Source organism: Labrus mixtus, chromosome 7 (genome assembly GCF_963584025.1).
Source record: "Labrus mixtus chromosome 7, fLabMix1.1, whole genome shotgun sequence".
In the NCBI taxonomy this organism is placed as follows: Eukaryota; Metazoa; Chordata; class Actinopteri; order Labriformes; family Labridae; genus Labrus; species Labrus mixtus.
This window is the reverse complement of record NC_083618.1, coordinates 19,650,009-19,669,881: the sequence shown is the minus strand read 5'-3', so window position 1 is coordinate 19,669,881 and position 19,873 is coordinate 19,650,009. Positions and strand designations below refer to the sequence as shown.

Below are 19,873 nucleotides of genomic sequence, written 5' to 3'. Positions count from 1 at the left end.
CAGGCCAATCACATCAGTAAAGATTTAACTCATGAGTTTATACTCTCAATGGAAATTCTCTCCAAATGAACTTATATATTGGACATTATGGTCTTAGAACAGGTAAAACAGCTGTGATTGACAAGTTGCTTTTATTACAACCTGTTAACCAGATGAAGCTATGAGTGTCCACCCTGTCGTCCAAATACGATCACTTACGAGTAAAAAAATGAAAAAATGAGGTTGCCATGGCAACACTGTCAATCTTTAGGCTGTTAAACTGTCAAATTGGGATTGGGTTGCCATGGCAGCACTGTCAATCTTTCAGCTGTTAAACAGTCACATTAGGATTGGGACAAAATATTGCTATCATATCGCTGGTATCAAATATCAATATGTTCCTTAAACAAAATGTAAAGCGCTGTCAGTTTAGCTCACCACGTCACTTCTTCATGACCCCTCACGATGGCGCTGAACACGTGATTCAGGGTGATGTGAGCAGGAGTCAACAGCCAGAAAATAAAGGAGGATGCAGGATTAAATGGGACGCTGGTTATAAGGAGTTAAAGGAGCAATATGTAACTCTGACATGTAGTGTTTAAAGTTGATACTGGAGTAAAATATTGAAAACATTAGAGAGAGCTGTCTCCCCCCCCCCCCCCCCCGCCCCCTCCTTCCTAGAGTTGAGGCGCAAGCAGGTTGCCATGTCGCCGTCATATCGTATCCTACCCTACCCTATCGTAGTTGTACTATATAGTATTGTACCCTATTGTATATCTCTTAAATCAGCTCAGAGATGAATCATTTACATTATCCTGCAAACAAAGTCCAGGAAATTGATGAAATGCAGCAAAACATACAATATATTAAATAATCAGTATAGAATTAAAAGCAGAAGCTCTGTTGTGTTTGATTAATGTCCATGTACATATTTTCTTAAGTCCCACAGCCGACGAGAACAATATGCCTCGTGTCCTTGAATTCACAGTTTGTGCATGTGTGTGTTTTCGTGTGTTTGTAGATCATTGAGGCACTGGAGCAGGATGAGCAGGCCCAGAAGCAGAAGTTGGCGTATAAATTGGAGCAGATCATCTCAGCCATGTCTGCAGAGAGCTGAGACACACACCCACATACATACATTAACACAAAGACAACACACACACGTAATCCTTAACTGAGGACTCTAAACCCATCTGCGACGCACGTTGGGTACAGACACACACACACACACACACACACACACACACACACACACACACACAAACAAGCATATGGATGTACGCAGAGACATTGCGGATTAATGGACCTACTGTATAAACAAACAGACAGCACACACACACACAAAGAGATTCATACACATGCAAACACACATACAAATGTACATACACAGACCACTCTACACATCAAACAGCAGAACGTCCCAAAGCACGACTTTTGAGTCCAATGTCATCGTTTTTACTGAAGAAACTCCAACAGGCAAAAATCCAGCTTCGAAAGCGCTCCCGTCGAGAAAAAAAACAAAAAGAGAGAAAGAAGGAGAGAGAGAGAAAAGATTTGGGCCATCACAGCTGCTGAATTTGCAGCCACTTCTTTTCTGCTGGGTAGTGGCTTGCCTTTGTAGTGGCTGCTTCTACTTCTCCTAAATGTGTATGTGTGTGTGTGTGTGTGTGTGTATGCGTGTGCGCGGCGTGGCTGGAGCTCTGAAGACGAGAGCGGCGCTTAATAAAGAATGACTCAACTTGAAAAGTCACTGGAGGAGCTCAACAAAGACAGGAGCCAATTTAATGGGACAGCACATGCGGTGAGACAAGACTCCGAGTTCTTTTACACGTCAGGGATGAAGGACGTTTTTTCACACGACATATCACAGGCTTGGAGTGACATCGTCATTTGGAGCCATCGGGGGCAGAGATGTGTAACTGTGAGTTTGTTAAGCCTTTTTCCTGTTGCCTTTTAAAGGCTTCAAAAAGAAAACACTAAAGACTTTGGCATCGTTACCAACTCTATGTCATTATTTATTTTTTTTAGATGAAGATTTTCTAATTTACACGTCTGCTCGAGACTGAACGGTTTAAGAAAATGAATCTTAAAGAAAGTGAAGGGGTAGGTCTTTAATAACAGAAAGGCCCCGAATTGGCACAGTGGTCATTTTCCTCTGACATCACTGTACGGGTCGGAAGCTCAAATGTTATAATCATGTTGGACTGATACCTGTGACAACATTTTATTTCATTGTTATTGATTAATCTGTAACTGAAGAGAACAATGAAAGGTCAACTCCAGCCCATGTGTCAAGATAAACTGGATGTCACAGCAGCTAATGTTAGCATTCAACCAATAAACTGTTCCTGCTAATGTTAGCTAGGAACTGGGTGAATGCTAACATTAGCTGTTGTGTCAATCTGACAGATGGATGTCATTTTACTGCTTACTGATGGATCCGCATCTGAAAATCCAGTAGATACCATCACTTTGGCAATATTGCCAGGGAAATAAAATATTTGCTAACTCATCAGCTAATGACAGCTAAGTCACAAACCCTCCTACTCGTATCTAAGACAAGCTGAGAACCCTAAAGACCCAATCAGGGGAAAATAAAATATAAGTGGCCAACAGAAATTAAAATACATTTAAAAGTTTTCGTTGATAAAATCCTAGCAGAATAAGTCTATACACACTTCTTCTTAACTAAAGATATTTGTAGAAACTATCTAGTAGGCTAAGTGTTCTATCATGTTTCGTTGTGCAAATTTAATTTTAACATCCTCAGAGTGGACTAAGCCTCGCGCTAAAATATTTTGTCACTTAAAACAAAAAGTTTGTCGACACAGCAACATTGTAAAGAAGGCCTTTCACGCTTGGTTATTTTGAAGCATCTAAACGCTGGGTTAATCATCAGAGCCCGGTTTCTCTCAACATTTTCACTATTCATTTTCTTTTCAGGTACCGATCAACCTGATCCAGTGAAATTAAAACAATTGGTCATATTCCTAATGTTAATAGAATTTACAAACCTGGACATCACCAGTAAGATAAACGCATTAATGCTTCACAGCCCGAGTGTGACATCAGAGGAAATATGGCTGCCGTGTGAATATGGTAAATCACCTTCAAATGTGAACTAACTATGGAGAGATATTTCCAGACCCAATCCCTGGCTTTTGTGCCAAATATAATGTCTAATGTTTCATTTCTGTTTAAAGCTGTTATTAGTACACGCCACTGAAGAGAAGAGATCCCATTAGCGATAGGACATTTTGTACAGCGATGATCGATAGACCACCAATTCAAGCATTCAAAGATAAGTGGAGACCAAATTGAACTGTAGCAGAAAGCATGATTAATGATGCTATGAGTCTGATCGTGGATCAGATTATCTTAACCCCTGGCGACAGGGCCCCTACCCCCCGCCCCCCCTCCCTCATCAGTCATTGTTTACATTTAGTTATACTTGAAATGCACAGAGTGTACGAGACATTTGGAACACCTGCTGCTCCTGTGAAGTAATCTGCTCAGATTAAGTTAGATGGAGGCCTTGATGCTGTATTGATTTTTCGTGATAATCCACTTTGAACACATCCTTGAATTTTAACATAGAGGAGGATCTCTGCAGACATCTGTTCTGCTCAGAGTATAGTGGGTGTTCCTTGTATTTTGTACACTGGGTGGATATAAGATTAATTATATTTGCTTGAATCAGCAGTCCGTCCTTGAAAACTTCATTTTTGTCTGTCGCTTCCCAGCTCTATCGTCACCTCTACATCTTGTCTCTGTGTTCGAGCGTGTGATTCTCAAGTTTTAATCCTGTTTTATCAAATGTACATTTTACCGCCTTCTTGTTGTCTCCTCGCTGCTGTATTTATAGAGTGCCATATCTGAACTTTAAAATGATTATCATGATCTGAGGCATCGCGTTTGTTCAGGTTTTTTTTTTGTTTTGTTTGTATTTTTCACCCATTGCAAAGATGAAACATGAATATGTTTCTGAGCTTGAGGCTGTTTCACGGCTCCATATTCACAGTCGCTGTGACTGTCTAAAAGTGTCATTCTGCAGCGCTGCTCTTTTTACCATTTCAGTATCAGTGGGGTTTACGTAGTCCCCACAGGACCTTGACTCATGCTAACCTAAAGATAAAATAAGATAAATAATAATAAACGCATTTCCTGTTCAGTGTCCAAATGTGACGGAGACTACGTCAGTTTCATGTGTGGTTTGATGATAATTTATAAATGTGTTGTGCAATAAACTGTCAGACATTTAAAACTGTAATGTTTTTTAAACTATATATTATTGTATATATTATTGTACATAAAGAACACTCCTATTTTGCAAGCAAAAGATTCACTTTGTACTGTTGTTATACATTAAATGCGCAGCTGATGAGAATCATTTTTGCCTGGACTCCTTTTTAGAGTGTTGAATTCTTATACATCACGCCCTGCTTGATTGTATTCCATGAAAAATTGTCCAAAGTTAGTTAATTAATGAGCCATACTTTTATTTATTTCGGGGCTTTTTTTGAGAGATAGGACAGTGGATAAAGTCAGAAATCGGGGAGAGAGAGAGAGAGAGTGGGGAATGACATGCGGAAAAGGTGCCAAAGGTCAGATTTAAACCCGGGTCACCCGCTTGGAGGACTACAGCCTCTGTACACTCAGCAGCCTGCGCATTAACCACTAGGCTACCAGCGCCCCCCTATGAGCCATAAATTAAAGCGACAGAGGTTCTTTTTCACAAAGAGTGTCTGGAGGTGAGGTCATTTAAAGAGGATCTGAACTCTGACTCATTCAACCTGATAGTCCATTCTTACAATGTTAGGGGAACACCCGCATGCTGATTTGACAGTTTAAGTGTTATTGGGTTTTATATTGGACGGCTCTTACTGCAAGACAATGATGTCATGGATCAATTGAAATCCTCAGCCCGGTCTGACATTACTGGCCTTAAAAAGAAAAGAAAGGTGTAATTTGTTGCTCTTATGTGTAATGGTACGACGGAGGATTAGGGCCAAGTAAAAAAAAAAAAATATATCTAAAATTTCGAGATAAATCTCGTAAATTTACGAGAATAAAGTCGTACATTTTTTCAGGAGGCAGGGAATAGCGTAAAAAGTATGGGGGGGTGGGGGTGCCGGTGGTCAAGTGGTCAGGGCGCACGCCCTATGTGTTTTAGTCCTGCGACACGTGGCTTCTTCCCCGCATGCCGTTCCACACTCTCACCGTCAATACTGAAAATGAGAGTTTAGTGTGAAGAAGCGTCACACTGCCTTGTTGGAGCGATGCCAGGTAGATTATTTTAAGTTCAATTTAAGGTGTCATCTCAAAGTCTCAGTGTTGTTCTCTCTGGTTTTTTTTTTGCAGCACCTTTGGGGATAAGCCGTAACAGCAGGTGAGTTTCTAAAGATCTAAACAAAGTCCTTGATGGTTGTTTGTCTTCATCTGATTATCACTTTTTTTTGTTTTCTCTGGATTCACACTTTATTTTCTTTGTTTGGTGAGGTGTAATTACCTTATACCTAAAAACAGTATATACTGTAGCTTCTGCTTAGTCTCTCTCTCTCTCTCTGCAGGGTGACTTTTTTATTTTCTTGGAGGTTGTCAAGTAAACTGACAGGGGGTAATAGCAGAGAATAATGCACATGCAATGAATTTAATCTGCGACCCACAGGCTGTATTGTGTTAGCTCATTCAAAATAAGATAGTAACTTGCCTGAAAAACTTTCAAGATCACAACTTTTATAATGATGTTACAATTTCCCTTAGATGGTGTTTTTGAACCAGGTCATATGCATCTTTGTAAAAGGTTTCGGTTCCTTAATTGTCGTGAAGCTACGATGAAGAAAATTACCAAAAATACCTCACATACTGCAATTTCCATTTATAATCACACACAGTGTACATTTGGCAGACTATGAAGCACATTTTCATCTGCTGGGTTGCTTAAATCACTGGAACCGTCCTCAAACAAAGAGGGAAGGTAATGCTTTTTTTTTTTCCTGTATGCAGTTTGTTTTTTTAGATCTTCTTGTCAAAGGAGCCGTGATGTAAAATTAGCTATAAAGCTAACTCTGGCCTAGTGTTGTAGTCAAGACCACACTAACCGAGACCAAGACATACCGGAGACCAGAGTGCACCAAGACCGGGAAAAGACCAAGGCCAAGGCAGGGCGAGGCCGAGACAAGAGCAAGACCATAAATATCAATGAAAGTCATCATTTTGTGTGGAGCAGGCAAAGAGGCATTTTCCTTCTAATCACAGTAATGACTAGGAAAAAAAGCCTTTCAGTGGTGGTCTTGACCTGTCTTGATTTAAAATCCGGAGTCCGCCCAGTCTGAGGCAGAGAAAAAAATATTTTGATTCCGAGTGGAGACAGAGACCTTCAAAAAGTGGTCTCAAGACTGGTGTTGCGATTACTAGAGTACCACAACACTACTCTGCCCCCCAGTTGAGCTGTGCATGTCCTCTATCGAACAACTAATACATGACGCGACAGCAAACCAAACTAAACTAATAATAGTGAATCAGGAAGTAACAAGGTTATCAGTTTGTCAAAGGCAGCCTGTGTTGTCAGCTGTTTTTTTGCAATCATTTTAATGACATCTGACCATTATAAATAGATTTTAACAGCACAATTAAAACTCAGCGTGCCACATGGAAGTAGAAACAACAACAGAAATGAAGAAATATCCTGGAGAAAAACAGAAAATCCCTTTCAATTTGAAAGCAAACACACAGAAGGCTCCAACAGCTTCTCAATAGTAAAGACTGGTCTGCTCCGACAGTATTTGTAATGATGTGTGCTGTATATAAGGTCTCCTCAGCACTTGCCATAAGGAGCCTGAATTCATTATTCATGTTTAACCCTCGGGGCTCTGGGCAGGCAGGGCATGGGGGGAGGAGAACAGGGGAAGTAGGGAGGAGAACACCCAGGCCCCCCCAACACAGACCTGTCAGATCCAGGTGGGGGTGTCATCAGCATACTGAAGGGTCCTCTGTACACCTGCCAGACTCTAACCCCTCGTCTTTCCTCTTTGCTTGTCAGAAGGCCTACACTCAGCAGCCTGCAATTTCTATTCACACACTACACACTCCAACACACACACACACACACACACACACACACACACACACATACGCACACACACACAGGAGCATCATTAGGACTCAAACCTCCTCTACTGACAGCTGAGCGAGCCGCGGGATATCTCATGATAGACTGTGTGTTTGGATGGAAGCAGACAGGTTTATGGAGCTTCTACAACCATTACAAGCCCATCATTCCTCTATCAAATCCAGACAGTCTTCAGAACAACTCTTTCTGCTTTGACTCCTGATTGACGCAGTTGATTTATATCTTGAACATGAAGTAAAATAAAACTGCTTAAACTCGGTTAAATCACTGGGTATAAAACATCCTCTGCTTCTCCCGCGGCTCCGAATATCTGATTCCTGGGAAAATGGACGTTACACGTGCAGACTGCAGATCTTGTGGAATAATTCAAACGGTGGCTCTGACTGTGGAGTGAATGTTGAATGAAAAAAGAAAGTCCTTGGACTTGCACCATGCACCTTGAACAACCCTGCAGGGTTTGTGTTAATAGTCAATGGATAAAGCTCAGGATGTGCTGCAGCACTTGATTGATTTTTATGACTTTAGCCATTAAATAAAGATAGATCTCAAATTGAATGCAATTAATATAAAAACAGGGATGCAGAGCGTGACGCGGCTTTTAAGAAAAACATGTTTTAAAGCCAAAATTCTAAAATTCCCAGCTAATAATTTTATCTCCCTGTTGTAAGATTTCATATATTTGTATTTGATTTTTCATCCCGATACGACATGATCAGACATGACACAAAATAAATATGATACGACTCAACTTACGGTTCGACTATGATCCACATGTAACAGGAACTCATGGCCAGAAGTCTTTCGTGGCGAACCAATGGCTATACCAGTAGCCCCAAAATGTTGCCCATCGCTACCTATGAGACTATAACATCGTCATTGAAATGTGTTCCAAGATCACTGTTCATAAAACCAGTGTCATATTGGAAGTTTATGAGCTCTACAATGTCATATTAGTAAAGGGGAGTGCATGGAGTGGTAAAAAAAAGCTTAGCGATTTCATAACTGATAATGATTAGTAAGTCCTCTTTTACAATATTTTTAGTATTTGCAGCGGCAGTGATATTTCTTTGCCATTTAATGGTTTAATTGTTTTTTTGACCGAAGCAAATGTCCAGTGAAAAAAAAAGTCAAACTACGCATGAAGATTTCTCTTACGTATAAAAGCCAAAAGAGCCTGAAGCAGAAAACCTGGGTTAACAGAGACAATTGACACCTTTGTGAACACTCTTCTTCAATTTTGGAACCCACCGGCTGTCCTGTGAGAACGATCCAGCTTCTGGGTTTGACAGCCAACTTTTGGGGGGCTTTTGGTGTAGCCAATGGTTAAAGGTCAACTTTTGGCCAAGACTTCCTTCTATTGCAACAGGAGAAACGAGAATGGAGTCGGTGTTGAGAAACAAATCTGGGAGCTGAATGTTTGCTGAACTTTATGCAGATATCTGATTATGGCCGTTATTTCCAACTAAATCTAAAATGACATTTTAAAATAAGCAAGATGGGTTCCAGCATTACAGCAGAAATTCTTATCACCTTGCTCTTCACACAGACTTTTTCCTGTATGCAAACAATGTCCACCGAAACCACTGACTGTATAAACATGGACGTAGGCTCAGTGGCATCATTCATTGGCCACTGAAGCAGACTTTTGAAAATGCTGTCTCAAACTAGCTTTTGGTCAGGCAAGGAGAAAGAGCTGAGGCGGGCCTTTAACATCTAGACAAACAGCTGCAACACACCCACCAATCCATCAGTCCGATAAGCCACGCCCCATATTATGAATAACTCTTATACTTCATCAAATCAATATGAGTTATAAAAACGTGTGTGCGTTACAATAAAAACACAAGATATTCATATAATGTAAGGTTCGTTTTCTCATTTAACCAGGCTGTAAACATGTTTAATTGGCTTTTTTGAATGGGGTGTGTATGTGACTTCCAGCCACTTGCGGCCAGCCTCAAGTGGACACTCGAGGAACTGCAGGTGTTTGCACTTCTGCATTGGCTTCTTCTTAACACCAGTTGACAGGTTGCTGTTTGGAAAGCTTGAAATGCTAGGGGATGTTACTTCTTGTACACCAGAACACTTCTGACAGCAACATCCAGCCCTGCACTGACAGATTCAGCATTTTATACAGAATCTGTAAATAGAGCTTACATGACCTCTGAAGGGGGTTTCAGGTTTGTCGAGTTAATGCAAAGAAATCCTGACAGATTTCAATACAGTAAAATACCCCTATGTTACCCTATTGTGTCTTATAATGATCCATGTTTGATACACAGACAACAATCACACATCATTTTGAAGTACAGAAGGTTTTTCCCATTCATTCATTTCAGCTCACAAGAAAACAGGCAGACACCTTTGTTTCCTCTTTTTTCATGTCCACAATGTTCCCCCTCTCTGCTGTGCAATCAAGCATCTAAAGCACCGACACACAGTCTCGAGGCGATCATGGTCTGCGAGCATCACTCTCCTGCTGTGCTGATTAAATGCATACTGTAATATCAGAGTGCACACAATCAAGCAGACACTGATCTGTTTGTTTTCAGCACGGACAAAAGACAGCTGTCCATAAAAAATAAAATCCCTAATGACCAACCACTCCGCCTCTTTCAGCAACAACTTCTTAAAGGATTTATTGGATGAGCTAATCCATGATGACATTTTATTTCTCCAATTTGCTGTAGTAATAAATCTTTGTCCACTAGCGACAATGGTCACCTGCAGTCTGAGGTCATAACTGCCTTTATTTCTCACAATCTGACTCTTACAGCTGCATCCTTTATATGCTGGAAATGGTTTCAGTGCCACAAAAATATACAGCAATGAAGGATATAATGAAGGAGCTGCTGGTGGAGCTAATGTCCAGTATGCTGATGAGGACAGCACATCAGTCTAGCAGTGCCATCTTCTGGTCAGAGTTGGCATTACAAGCAGGACGTAGAGCCAAAGATGGACTGAGTGACTTGAATGAGAATGTGCAATTTTCATTCATTCACTGTTTGAGCACAAATTTGTTTATGAACAATCCAATAACAAAAGCATCACATGCATACTGACACTTAAACTCTGACTAACAAATAAACTCATTAACACATTTAAGACAAAAATAGATGCAAAAAAATGCCTCCATCTCCCAGTCCCGTCCCGTATTTCCCCACAGACATATTTTCCCCCTGCTATTTTTGTGATTTTTTTTTATTTTTTTAACTTCATTAAACAAGTTAAGTTGAATTGTACAAATTAAATGTTGATAATATAGCTCAGACTTACTAGTCATTTGAGCCAGTCCATTTTTTTCAGCATCCCTTCAAATTCTGTGTAAACAGCGCTGGAAAAAATTAAAAGACTACTGCAAAAAAAATCACTGGTTTTACATTATATAGATTTTTTGCTTTAAATAAAACATCGAAATTACAAATTGAAACAAGTTCAAATTAATTTCTAAACAACAGAATACAAGTATTTTAACTTTGGAAGATTTCTAAAATCAATACTTTGTAGGTTAACCTGAATTACAGCTTCCATGCATGCACCTCAGCAATCAGTGTCTCATTTAGAAGAGTGAGATGAGCTTGTGTTGAAATTCAACAGATCGGCTTACATGTATGTAGAGATGCTGATTTAAGGAAAAGTTGAATTTTTCCAGAGCTGAAGCTCCCAAACACACAAAAAACAGCTATCACTTGATAATTTATTTTTATTTTTTTCGATGTGTCATCACTTGAGGCTTTGGACATGTAGTCTCTGTTATGGTGCTTACATGAAAGTATGAACCAGTACATGAACCGAAATTATTTCCTGCCAGCCCCCTGGTACATTTTCAGGGTGTAGTAAGGGTGAGCTCATGTGAGAAAATAATATTCAAGAAAACTCACTGCAAGAGAGCAGAGAGGATGATGACATTTATATCCTGAGACAGGCACCCCCCCCCCCCCCCCCCCCCCCCCCCCCCCTCATGACAAAAAGCTTATAAACTGAACTGAACAGAGGAGGATCATGTGAGAGTCAGTGTGACACAAGAGGAGGGCAAAGGGTAAGGAACATGTGTCTGTGACAAAAAAGTGTCTGTTCTGTTCTGCCTGAGGGTTTGTGTGTGTTTGTGTGTGTGTGTGTGTGTGTGTGTGTGTGTGTGTGTGCGTGTGTGTATGGAACATCTGCACAGCCATGGGGTGGTCTGCCGGTCAAGATTTTAACACACACTCAAAGCCAAGAACTCACACAGGGACGTCGTTTACAGACATTTTGTTTTGCAAAGACGTGACTTCATCAACACAAAACTTTCTTTTCCTTTCATTTTCTCCTTCCAGCTAAAGTGTGACCTTAAGGACAGGGTCCTATTGACAGACCCAGTCAACAATATATCTATGTATTTCTTAATTGAATCTTTATCTTGTGAGTGCAATGTTCTTTTTTCCAGAAGCAGAATCAAATTTGATGCCAAGTACAGATACAAGGATTTTGTTTTTGGTGTTTTTCAGTGCAGAAACAAAGAATGTAAAAGTAGAATAAAAAAAAAAAAAAAAAAGCAGGCTTATGATGTGATTAAACAGTAAAGCATAAAATATTTAATTCAATACATTACAAAATATGTGCAACAGCAGTCATGGAGAGATTGTACAGTTGTGCTCTTTGTGCTTTATATTAATTTTAGCAGAGAGCATCGTGCTGCTTTAGCCAGGTCGCCCCCCAAAAGAAAGATTTCAGTCTCAAGTCCTTCTCATTTCAATAAAGTTTAACAAGAAAAAAAGAGCGAGCGGTAACGGTCAACATTTGCTGCAGTTTGAATTTTAAACCTCCTCCCACTCCTCCTCCTCCTCTCCTGAATCTTCCCTCCCTTTCCCTCCTCCTGAAATCACTTCCACACAGGCTCGCTCCTACGCAGCCAATCGCTGAGCTTTGTGGGATTTATGGCTCCCATTTTCAAAGCTCCATAAAATGTGTACTACAGCGTCCATGTGCTTCTGTGATTGTGCGTGTCTGTGTTTGTAGAAATAAATTAAATTCAATTAAATTAAATTAGGAGCAAGCTTTCAAGGAGGAACTTGTCATTAATGTAGTGTCTATACTGCTTTCTCTCTTCCTGTGAATGGAGACAAAAAGGAGCCATGAATCTCACACACTTTGTTGTTAATTATGAACTTGTGGAAAATCATTTCTCCTCTTCACAAAAGATCATCACATTACTCAAGTGGATGTTTTACAACCTCCTCTTCAGAGTTTTCACCCCGGGGGCTCTTACAAATAATCCATTGCTGGTGAACTCTTGCTCTCACGCAGAATAAACAGCGAACACAGCCAGCAGCTGCAGAACGTTTGAAAGATTTACATTTCAAACACATTCACAAACAAAAGCTCTCTTATAAGTTATGATTTACAGAAAGCCTAAAGTTATATGCACGGAAATATTTAAAAAAAAACAAAGCAGGAGTCTCCTGTGAATGAAATCAATGCTGTTTCCTGCTAATGAGCTCTCCTGTGAGTGAGGAGGAATCTGCCATTTAAAGTGGCCTCAGTGATCCTAGAGGTGTCCAATTAGCAGCTTCCTCTTCCAGTAATACGACTTCTAGAACAACCTTTTGCCTGAAACACACCCACAAGGTGAAATATTACAGACACATTAAAGGCAAGCTGTCAGGGATGTGTAACAAAGACCAAGGAAAATGGTGGTGGACTTTAGGAGGGACAGGCCTGAGCTAAGCACCATCTCTATCCTTGGGGATGAGGTGCAGGTGGTGGAGTGCTATAAATACTTGAGGGTGCACATGAACAATAAACTGGACTGGAAGCACCACACAGAGGCCGTCTACAAGAAGGGTCAGAGCAGACTCTACTTCTTGAGGAAGCTTAGGTCTTTTAATGTGTGTCGCAAAATGTTATCCATGTTTTATCAGACTGTTGTGGCAAGTGCCATTTTCTTTGCAGCCGTCTGTTGGGGCAGCAGCATCAGGGCTTGTGACTCCAAAAAGCTTAACAAGCTGATTAGGAGAGCTGGTTCTGTGCTGGGGACTCGCTGTGGAGCCCCTGGAGGTGGTGATGGGGAGAAGGATGATACAGAAACTGTTGGACATTATGGACAATAACATGCATCCCTTACACAATCTCGTGTGTAAACAAAAGAGTGTTTTTAGTGGGAGGCTACGGCAGCTAAGCTGCAAAAAGGACAGATTTAAAAATACTTTTTTACCTACTGCAATTGCACTTTATAACGACTCCCCTTTAAGTAAGGACAGAAGACATTTAAACTTTTAAACTTGCTGTATTGTGGGCTCATGTTTTTAGTATGGGTGGGATATGTATGTGTATATGTGTTGTGTTGTGTGTTTGTATGTATGCTGGCTGCTGGAACACCTAAATTTCCCTGCTGGGATGAATAAAGTATATCTTATCTTATCTTTTATCTTATCTATAAAGAATATGCAATGCTCACTGAAGATATGCTGCATTCAATTTGATCTCGGAAGTCGGAAATTCAGAGTTGCCGTCCTGATACATCATCAGGAACGCCCCCTGAAGGCCGAATTCCGACTCTGGAATTCTGAGAACCTTCAGTAGCCCGAGTTCAAATCCAATATGGCTGCTACGTCGCGTAGTCGTCTTTTTGTGTAATTAAATCAATCACACCGATGGTAATGTGCAAGTTCTCTCTGTGGAGGTGTTGTCATGTTATTTTCGGTGAGAAACTATCACGTAGTGTGTTGTTATCGTCCGGTATTAGCTAACAAAACAAAGGTACTCCTGGAGGCGTCCATGTTGCTTTTCCGACTTGCAACTGGAACGCAGTTAACCCAAGTGTGACGTCATTCCCAGTTCTGAGATTAGAGATCTGAGGTAAATGAAACTCAGCAACAGTCAAGAGGTTTTCTTAGGTACCAAATTGACTAAATTAGCAGCACAGAGGCTGGAGATCGAATCTATACCCTGAAACAGGATGAAACACACGTCTCTAATAAGCCTGCTTGCAAAGTCACAAAGGTTATTATTATTATTATATAGCACTTTTATTAATAAGAACTGAAGGCATGACATAAAAGGAGCACACAGAAGTGGCTGCAAAACAACAAAGTCTTAAACTAAAATGACTGACATATTGGATTATTTTAAAGTATTGTCAGTATTAACTTGCAAGCAGAAAAAAGTATGAAATGGCTTAACTACATGCACAAAGATGGAACTGGGTGCCCAGCCGTTGGGTGATTTAAACACCATCACCCCTGCACGCTCAGTCTCAGTATTTCCTGCTGCGTTCACACATAAGACTTATTCAGAGTACCAGTTCATGGTGTGATATTTATTCCTCTATAGGACATTCTTCCTTCAATATGAACGCACAGGGCTGAAATGTGGGGATGAAGTGATCCCACCTTTATGCCACTATCGGAGGAGGTAACAGAGGTGTTACTGAAGAGAACGGGATCGACAGAGCCGGCGCTGTGTTTAAGTGTGCGCATGTCTGAGTCTGTGTATGTGGAGCTCCTCTTGTTTCTTTACACCTCATGCTCATACACAAAGCTGTAACACACTGTGAAATTACAGATGGAGACACCAATATTACGTCATTGCTGGATTGATATGAAAGTACAAAGACGTAATGATGGAGGAGCTTCGTTATGCTGCTGTTGCAGAATCATAATCTGAAAAAGGCAAGAAAAACAATCAAATATAAACAGGAAGTTTACTCACTATTATTTCTGTCTTTCATCATATATTTTAGAGTCCTTTAGACAGAAGAACTGATGAATCAGAGCAGGATTTTCTGGCACAACTTCACAATCTACCAAGGTGCATGAAGAGTGAAAGGATTTAAGAGGTCAAAATGCTCCAGCAACACGTGTAGTATGAAGATCAACTAATAAGACAGACGCGTTTCAGCTTGTGGCCTTCATCAGGGTCATCATATAGAAGAACTGAAAATCTGTCGTCCCAAGTGAAGTTCATTTTCACAGCTTGTTTACTCACTGGGTCCATGGAAACAACAGTTCATGAATTAGAGCATTACCTCAGACATGGCTTAATATTTGTTTATTTGTGACGCTACATGCATTTTACAGTGTATGTGTGTGTGTGCGTGTGTGTGTGTGTGTGTGTGTGTGTGTGTGCGTGTGTGTGCGTGTGTGTGTGTGTGTGTGTGTAGCTCCCTCTGTTTACATGCCATGCCTCTCTTGCCTCTGCAACAACATAACGTAATGTGAAATCGTAAAAAACAGTGCAATGACGACTGAATTTTTTACGGGGCTGTTGCAGAATTGCATCATGTAACGGGCTTGAGTTAATTTTCAGACATGAGCCATACTTCTTGTCTTGCTTTCAATCTTGCTTTGCACTCTTACACATGGCGGTAAACATTTTTAATACCCAGGCTGCCTTTGCTTGTAGGATCAATTTACAGTTTTCTTATATTCATGTGTAGCAGAATATGGGCAACATTCTGAAATAAATAAATGAACATTTTTGAAGTAATTTATATATGCTGTTTTCCATATCCAGACCTGGAAATTACTGAAATGAAATCCCAAACTTTTCCTTACTTCATGCAAGCCTTCAAGAAGCTATGAAGTTGATGTTTGAGATCAGAAACAGGTTTTTTTTTTCATGTGTGACTAGATCTGCTCTGATTCTTGTCAAGAAAAGAAAAGAAAGAAAGACAGAAAGAAAGAAAAAGCATCATGAATAAAAGTATAAAAATGATTGTTCACAAAATGTTTGGCACCAGCTCTGGATTTCTGTGGTTTTCCAAGTATAGAGGGACATCTTAAAGGGAGTCCTCGTGAGAAAGTACAAGCACAAAAGCACGACGCTCCTCTTTTGATATCTAAACCGGTTTCCTATACTCTCCCGGGACCCACAATTATACAATTCAGAACGCTTTTACACACACACACACACACACACACACACACACACACACACACACACACACACACACACACACACACACACACACACACACACACACACACACACACACACACACACACACACACACACACACACACACAGCCTCCATCAAAGCATGGAGCTAAAAAGAAGGTCTCAAATCTGTTTAAAACACACTTGTTACCTCAACCAAAATACACACTGCTGTCAGAAACAATCTACAACAGCAGCAGATTTATGATAATGTGATGTACTGTAAGTGAAGAAAAACACTGCAGCAGCTACAAGGTGAAGGGAGGGTATGTTTTCAAACTCTATAAGCGGCAGCAGATGTGAAGAACAGTCAATAGACTATAAACAAATAAAGCCATATGAAGGCAGGCCAATGGGCTTTAAATCACAGGATGCCAGCGGTAGAAATGTTTTCCAGATTGGTGTTCTGTAAAGGTCGACGAGGAATGCACTTGGTGTCTGTGCTGGTTTCCTGTGTGACCATGATGAGCTACTCCGTGACACTTCAGAGCAAACGCTGACACAAAGAAAGGCCGGGATAAGGAAGTTTGGTGTCTAAAAAAGGAGTTCTGACTGTGCTCACCTCACCTTCAAGTTCTATGTTGTGCTTTTAAAATAACTGGCAACCTCTGGTTTTGGAAAATTAAGCCAATGTGGAAGTGTAAAAAACTGCAGTTCCTAGTGTGTCCACTTGAGCCTGGCTCCCAAACCAGAGGGATCCCACTGAGGTCCCTTATCAAAATGCCCAGTCTTTACAGCAGACACGTCAAATTAACTGATCAACTTAGTAGTAGGCAAACAGCTGGAGCTAAGGCGGGCCTTAAGTCTTAGGGATGAGTAAAACACAATTAAACCCATTTTAAGTGTGAGCCCATAAACATACAAGCTATTCAGACTGAAATGTTTTTTTGGTACCAGATTGTAAACTTGATTTTTTCTGCTGTCAAAATTTACATTTTAAGATGGTGTGTGTTTGGGACTTCTGGGTCATTTGGAGGCGCCTCAAGTGGACAACTGAGGAACTGCACTTTTTTTTTTTTGCACTGCCACTCATGCTTCAAATTCAATGAAGCTTGAAATAAACAAACCGCAAGAAATCTCAAGATTTCTGCCTCTTAAAGGAAGTTCTTTCTTGCCACTGTAACTTTACCAAACATCGCTTAGTGCTCATGATGGATTGGTTTTGGGTCTTTGCAGATAATATAACAGAAGAGTCCTTTACCTGCTTTTTGTAAAGTGTCTGGAGATAACATTTGTTATGAATTGGCGATATACTAATAATGATTGATATAGATGAGGATGATTTAAGTTGGGGTCTTGTTTATCTCTACTATGACCCATGTGATGAACACAATTCCTTACTTGACTTGCATGGAGTTAATACACTCATGACTAGCAGAGTATTTAATTAATATTTCAGGCATAATAGACTAAAAAATGTCTTGGAAGAAGATGGTTTGATGATGATGATGATTCGAATGCATTGTTGAACTCATGTTTCCTTTTTCCTGGATAACATGCTACTAGTTGCCAAATTTTGGGTGAAAATGTAGACAAAGACTCATTGTTCTCAAAATGACTCAAGTCCCTTCCTAGGACTCCAACCCCATTACAGGAATGATGGCCATTAAAAATAAATAAATACATTTAGCCAATCTTCTAGCTGATGGTCTGGTTTGCTTTGTTGGTCATACAGGGGCAACAGTATTCAAATAAGACTGTTTTATAACATTTAGAAACTCCTCAAAGTATTGAATATCTCAAAAATAGGTAATAATTAAGGTGATAATGTGATAGATGTAGTAAAAGAAAAAAAGAGAGAAAAACAAAACTGAAAGGGTTCTTCTTTCCTTTAGAGTTAAAGTTCTGTCTTGTTTCTTTCTGGCATCTGAGTAGAAGCTGTGATTCATGAGGACTCCAGTAGCAAAAATACTTAGCAGCTAATACAAGCTAACAGTCTAATTAATGTTTTAGTGGGGTGACAGGACTGCTGCAGTCCAGCTGTGGCTGCTGTAACGGGCATGCCACTGAATTTTCTCTCGGGGGTTTGCAGCAAAGCTCATCTTGAGGCTCAGCGAGGGGCCAATTGCCCACCCCAACGCCCTGCTGTTTGAGCTGAGTGTTTGAGGGGACTGGAAAAGGAGAAAGGGGGGTAACAGGGAGGAAATGGGGTGATTGAGGGGGGGGGATGTGTGTGGGGGCGTTGGGCACTGAGAGCGGTGTCAAATTACATGACCGTTTCTCCAGCATGTAAAAGAAGAGGTTGTGGTCAAGTTAACGTTTCTCAATTTGTTGTTTTGCTACTTCTTGTTGTCTGAGAGGGTGGAGTTTTTTTTTTCTTTAACAAGTCATTATGCATACCTTCACAAGTCATTCCAGATGTGTGATTTATAGAGAGCATGAGAACTGCTAGCAAAAGTAGCTCACAAAAGTAAAGCAAAGATCCTCAAGTTGCAGAGGGGGCGTGGGGGTAGGGGGTGCTTTCAGGACCCTGTAGAAGTGTGAAAGGCTTAAATGAATCCTGTGGTGTCTTCACTACTGGGATGGCTGTTGTTGATTGATGGCCTGGCTGAGCGGTGGGGGCTTCAGGGTCACTGAAAAGGATTAATAGCATTAGCATAACAGTGGATCACACTTTTTGTTGAGAGTATGATATTCTGCTCCACGGTCTATCTCAGTAAGCCTATTAAGGACCAATGTGACACTGCCTATTGTCAGCTATCACCTTTCATTGTGCGGTGGATTACTGCTGCCGTCCAGACAGAGATTGCAGCCCAAGCCAGAGTAAGAAAGCGGTAAATAATGAGTGTTGATCTCAGGCTGCAGCCTTATCAAGGTGGATTCAAGCAGACAATATTCAGATGACAGCTATATTCCTCTGACGTCACACTCAGGGTGGGTACATCAAATTATGCTACTATGTTTTACTGCTTTGTTCAACTTTGCAAGTACAATAAACATGGGAAATCTCCAAAAGTAGTTCTAATTTTACAGTTTCCGATTTGATCAACAACTAAAAAGACAACCTAGCCTTGATGGTGGAAATCCACAAGGCCATTCAAAACACATATTTGAGATTAAATCAGCAACGTTAGCTAGTAATCTACTGAAACATAAGTCACACTCAGACTGCTGTTTCAAGGTGCGATATTAACACCCCTGTGATGTTCCGCCTTCAAAATGAACGTTGCGGAGGTGAAATGGGGGGACAAAGGGATAATGACTCTTGGATAATGACATCAGTGCTTTGTTACAGTGTTGTTGCAGAATTGCACTATGAAAAGTTAGTAGGCTAGCTTGTCTCACTTCCTTATTCTTTGCCATGAACAAACGGTTAGCAAGAAATAGCAACAAGTAGTTTTAGAAGGTTAGCTGTTATTCCTAGCTATGTGGTTAGCCAGAAATCTAGTCAGGACAGGTAGTTTGTACATTAGCTAGTCTCACTTCCTTGCTAAAGTACCGTTAGCCAGGAACATATGAGCCAGAACTTGTAATGGAAGAATTTGTTAATAGGTTAGCTGGTCATACTTTATAGCTAGCTTTAATATCTATCGAACCATGTAACACTTACACTGCAATGTTTGCAACGAAGTAGCTAAATACTAACCTTAGCAAAATAATTCTACTATCTGTCATCATTTTAGTTTCTGATAAATCTGGAAGTAGTGAAATTAAAACAATTTGTGCAACTCTCTATTCTTAGCCAATACATGATTTACAATCTTGAACATAGCAGTACTGAATTAACCTTTTGTGAACAGCGTCTATAATTCAGGTTCAAACAAAAATGTGTTAACACATTCGCTTTTATGAGACAGCAGATGTTGGCGTTCAACTACTTGTTAGCATACCATTAGCATTGAACCTAGT

The 19,873-nt window shown here is 40.4% G+C and overlaps 1 protein-coding gene across 1 annotated transcript in view; it reads left to right on the top strand.

The window, feature by feature from the left end:
• The window catches only part of LOC132976889 (plexin-A2-like), a 108,999-nt gene extending 104,633 nt beyond the window's left edge, over positions 1-4,366 (top strand). Inside the window, exon 32 of the mRNA XM_061041130.1 lies at positions 1,001-4,366. Within this exon, the coding sequence (XP_060897113.1) occupies positions 1,001-1,096 (96 nt within the window). The 3' untranslated portion in view covers positions 1,097-4,366. The remainder of the gene's footprint in view (positions 1-1,000) is intronic.
• Positions 4,367-19,873: the final 15,507 nt, after the last annotated feature.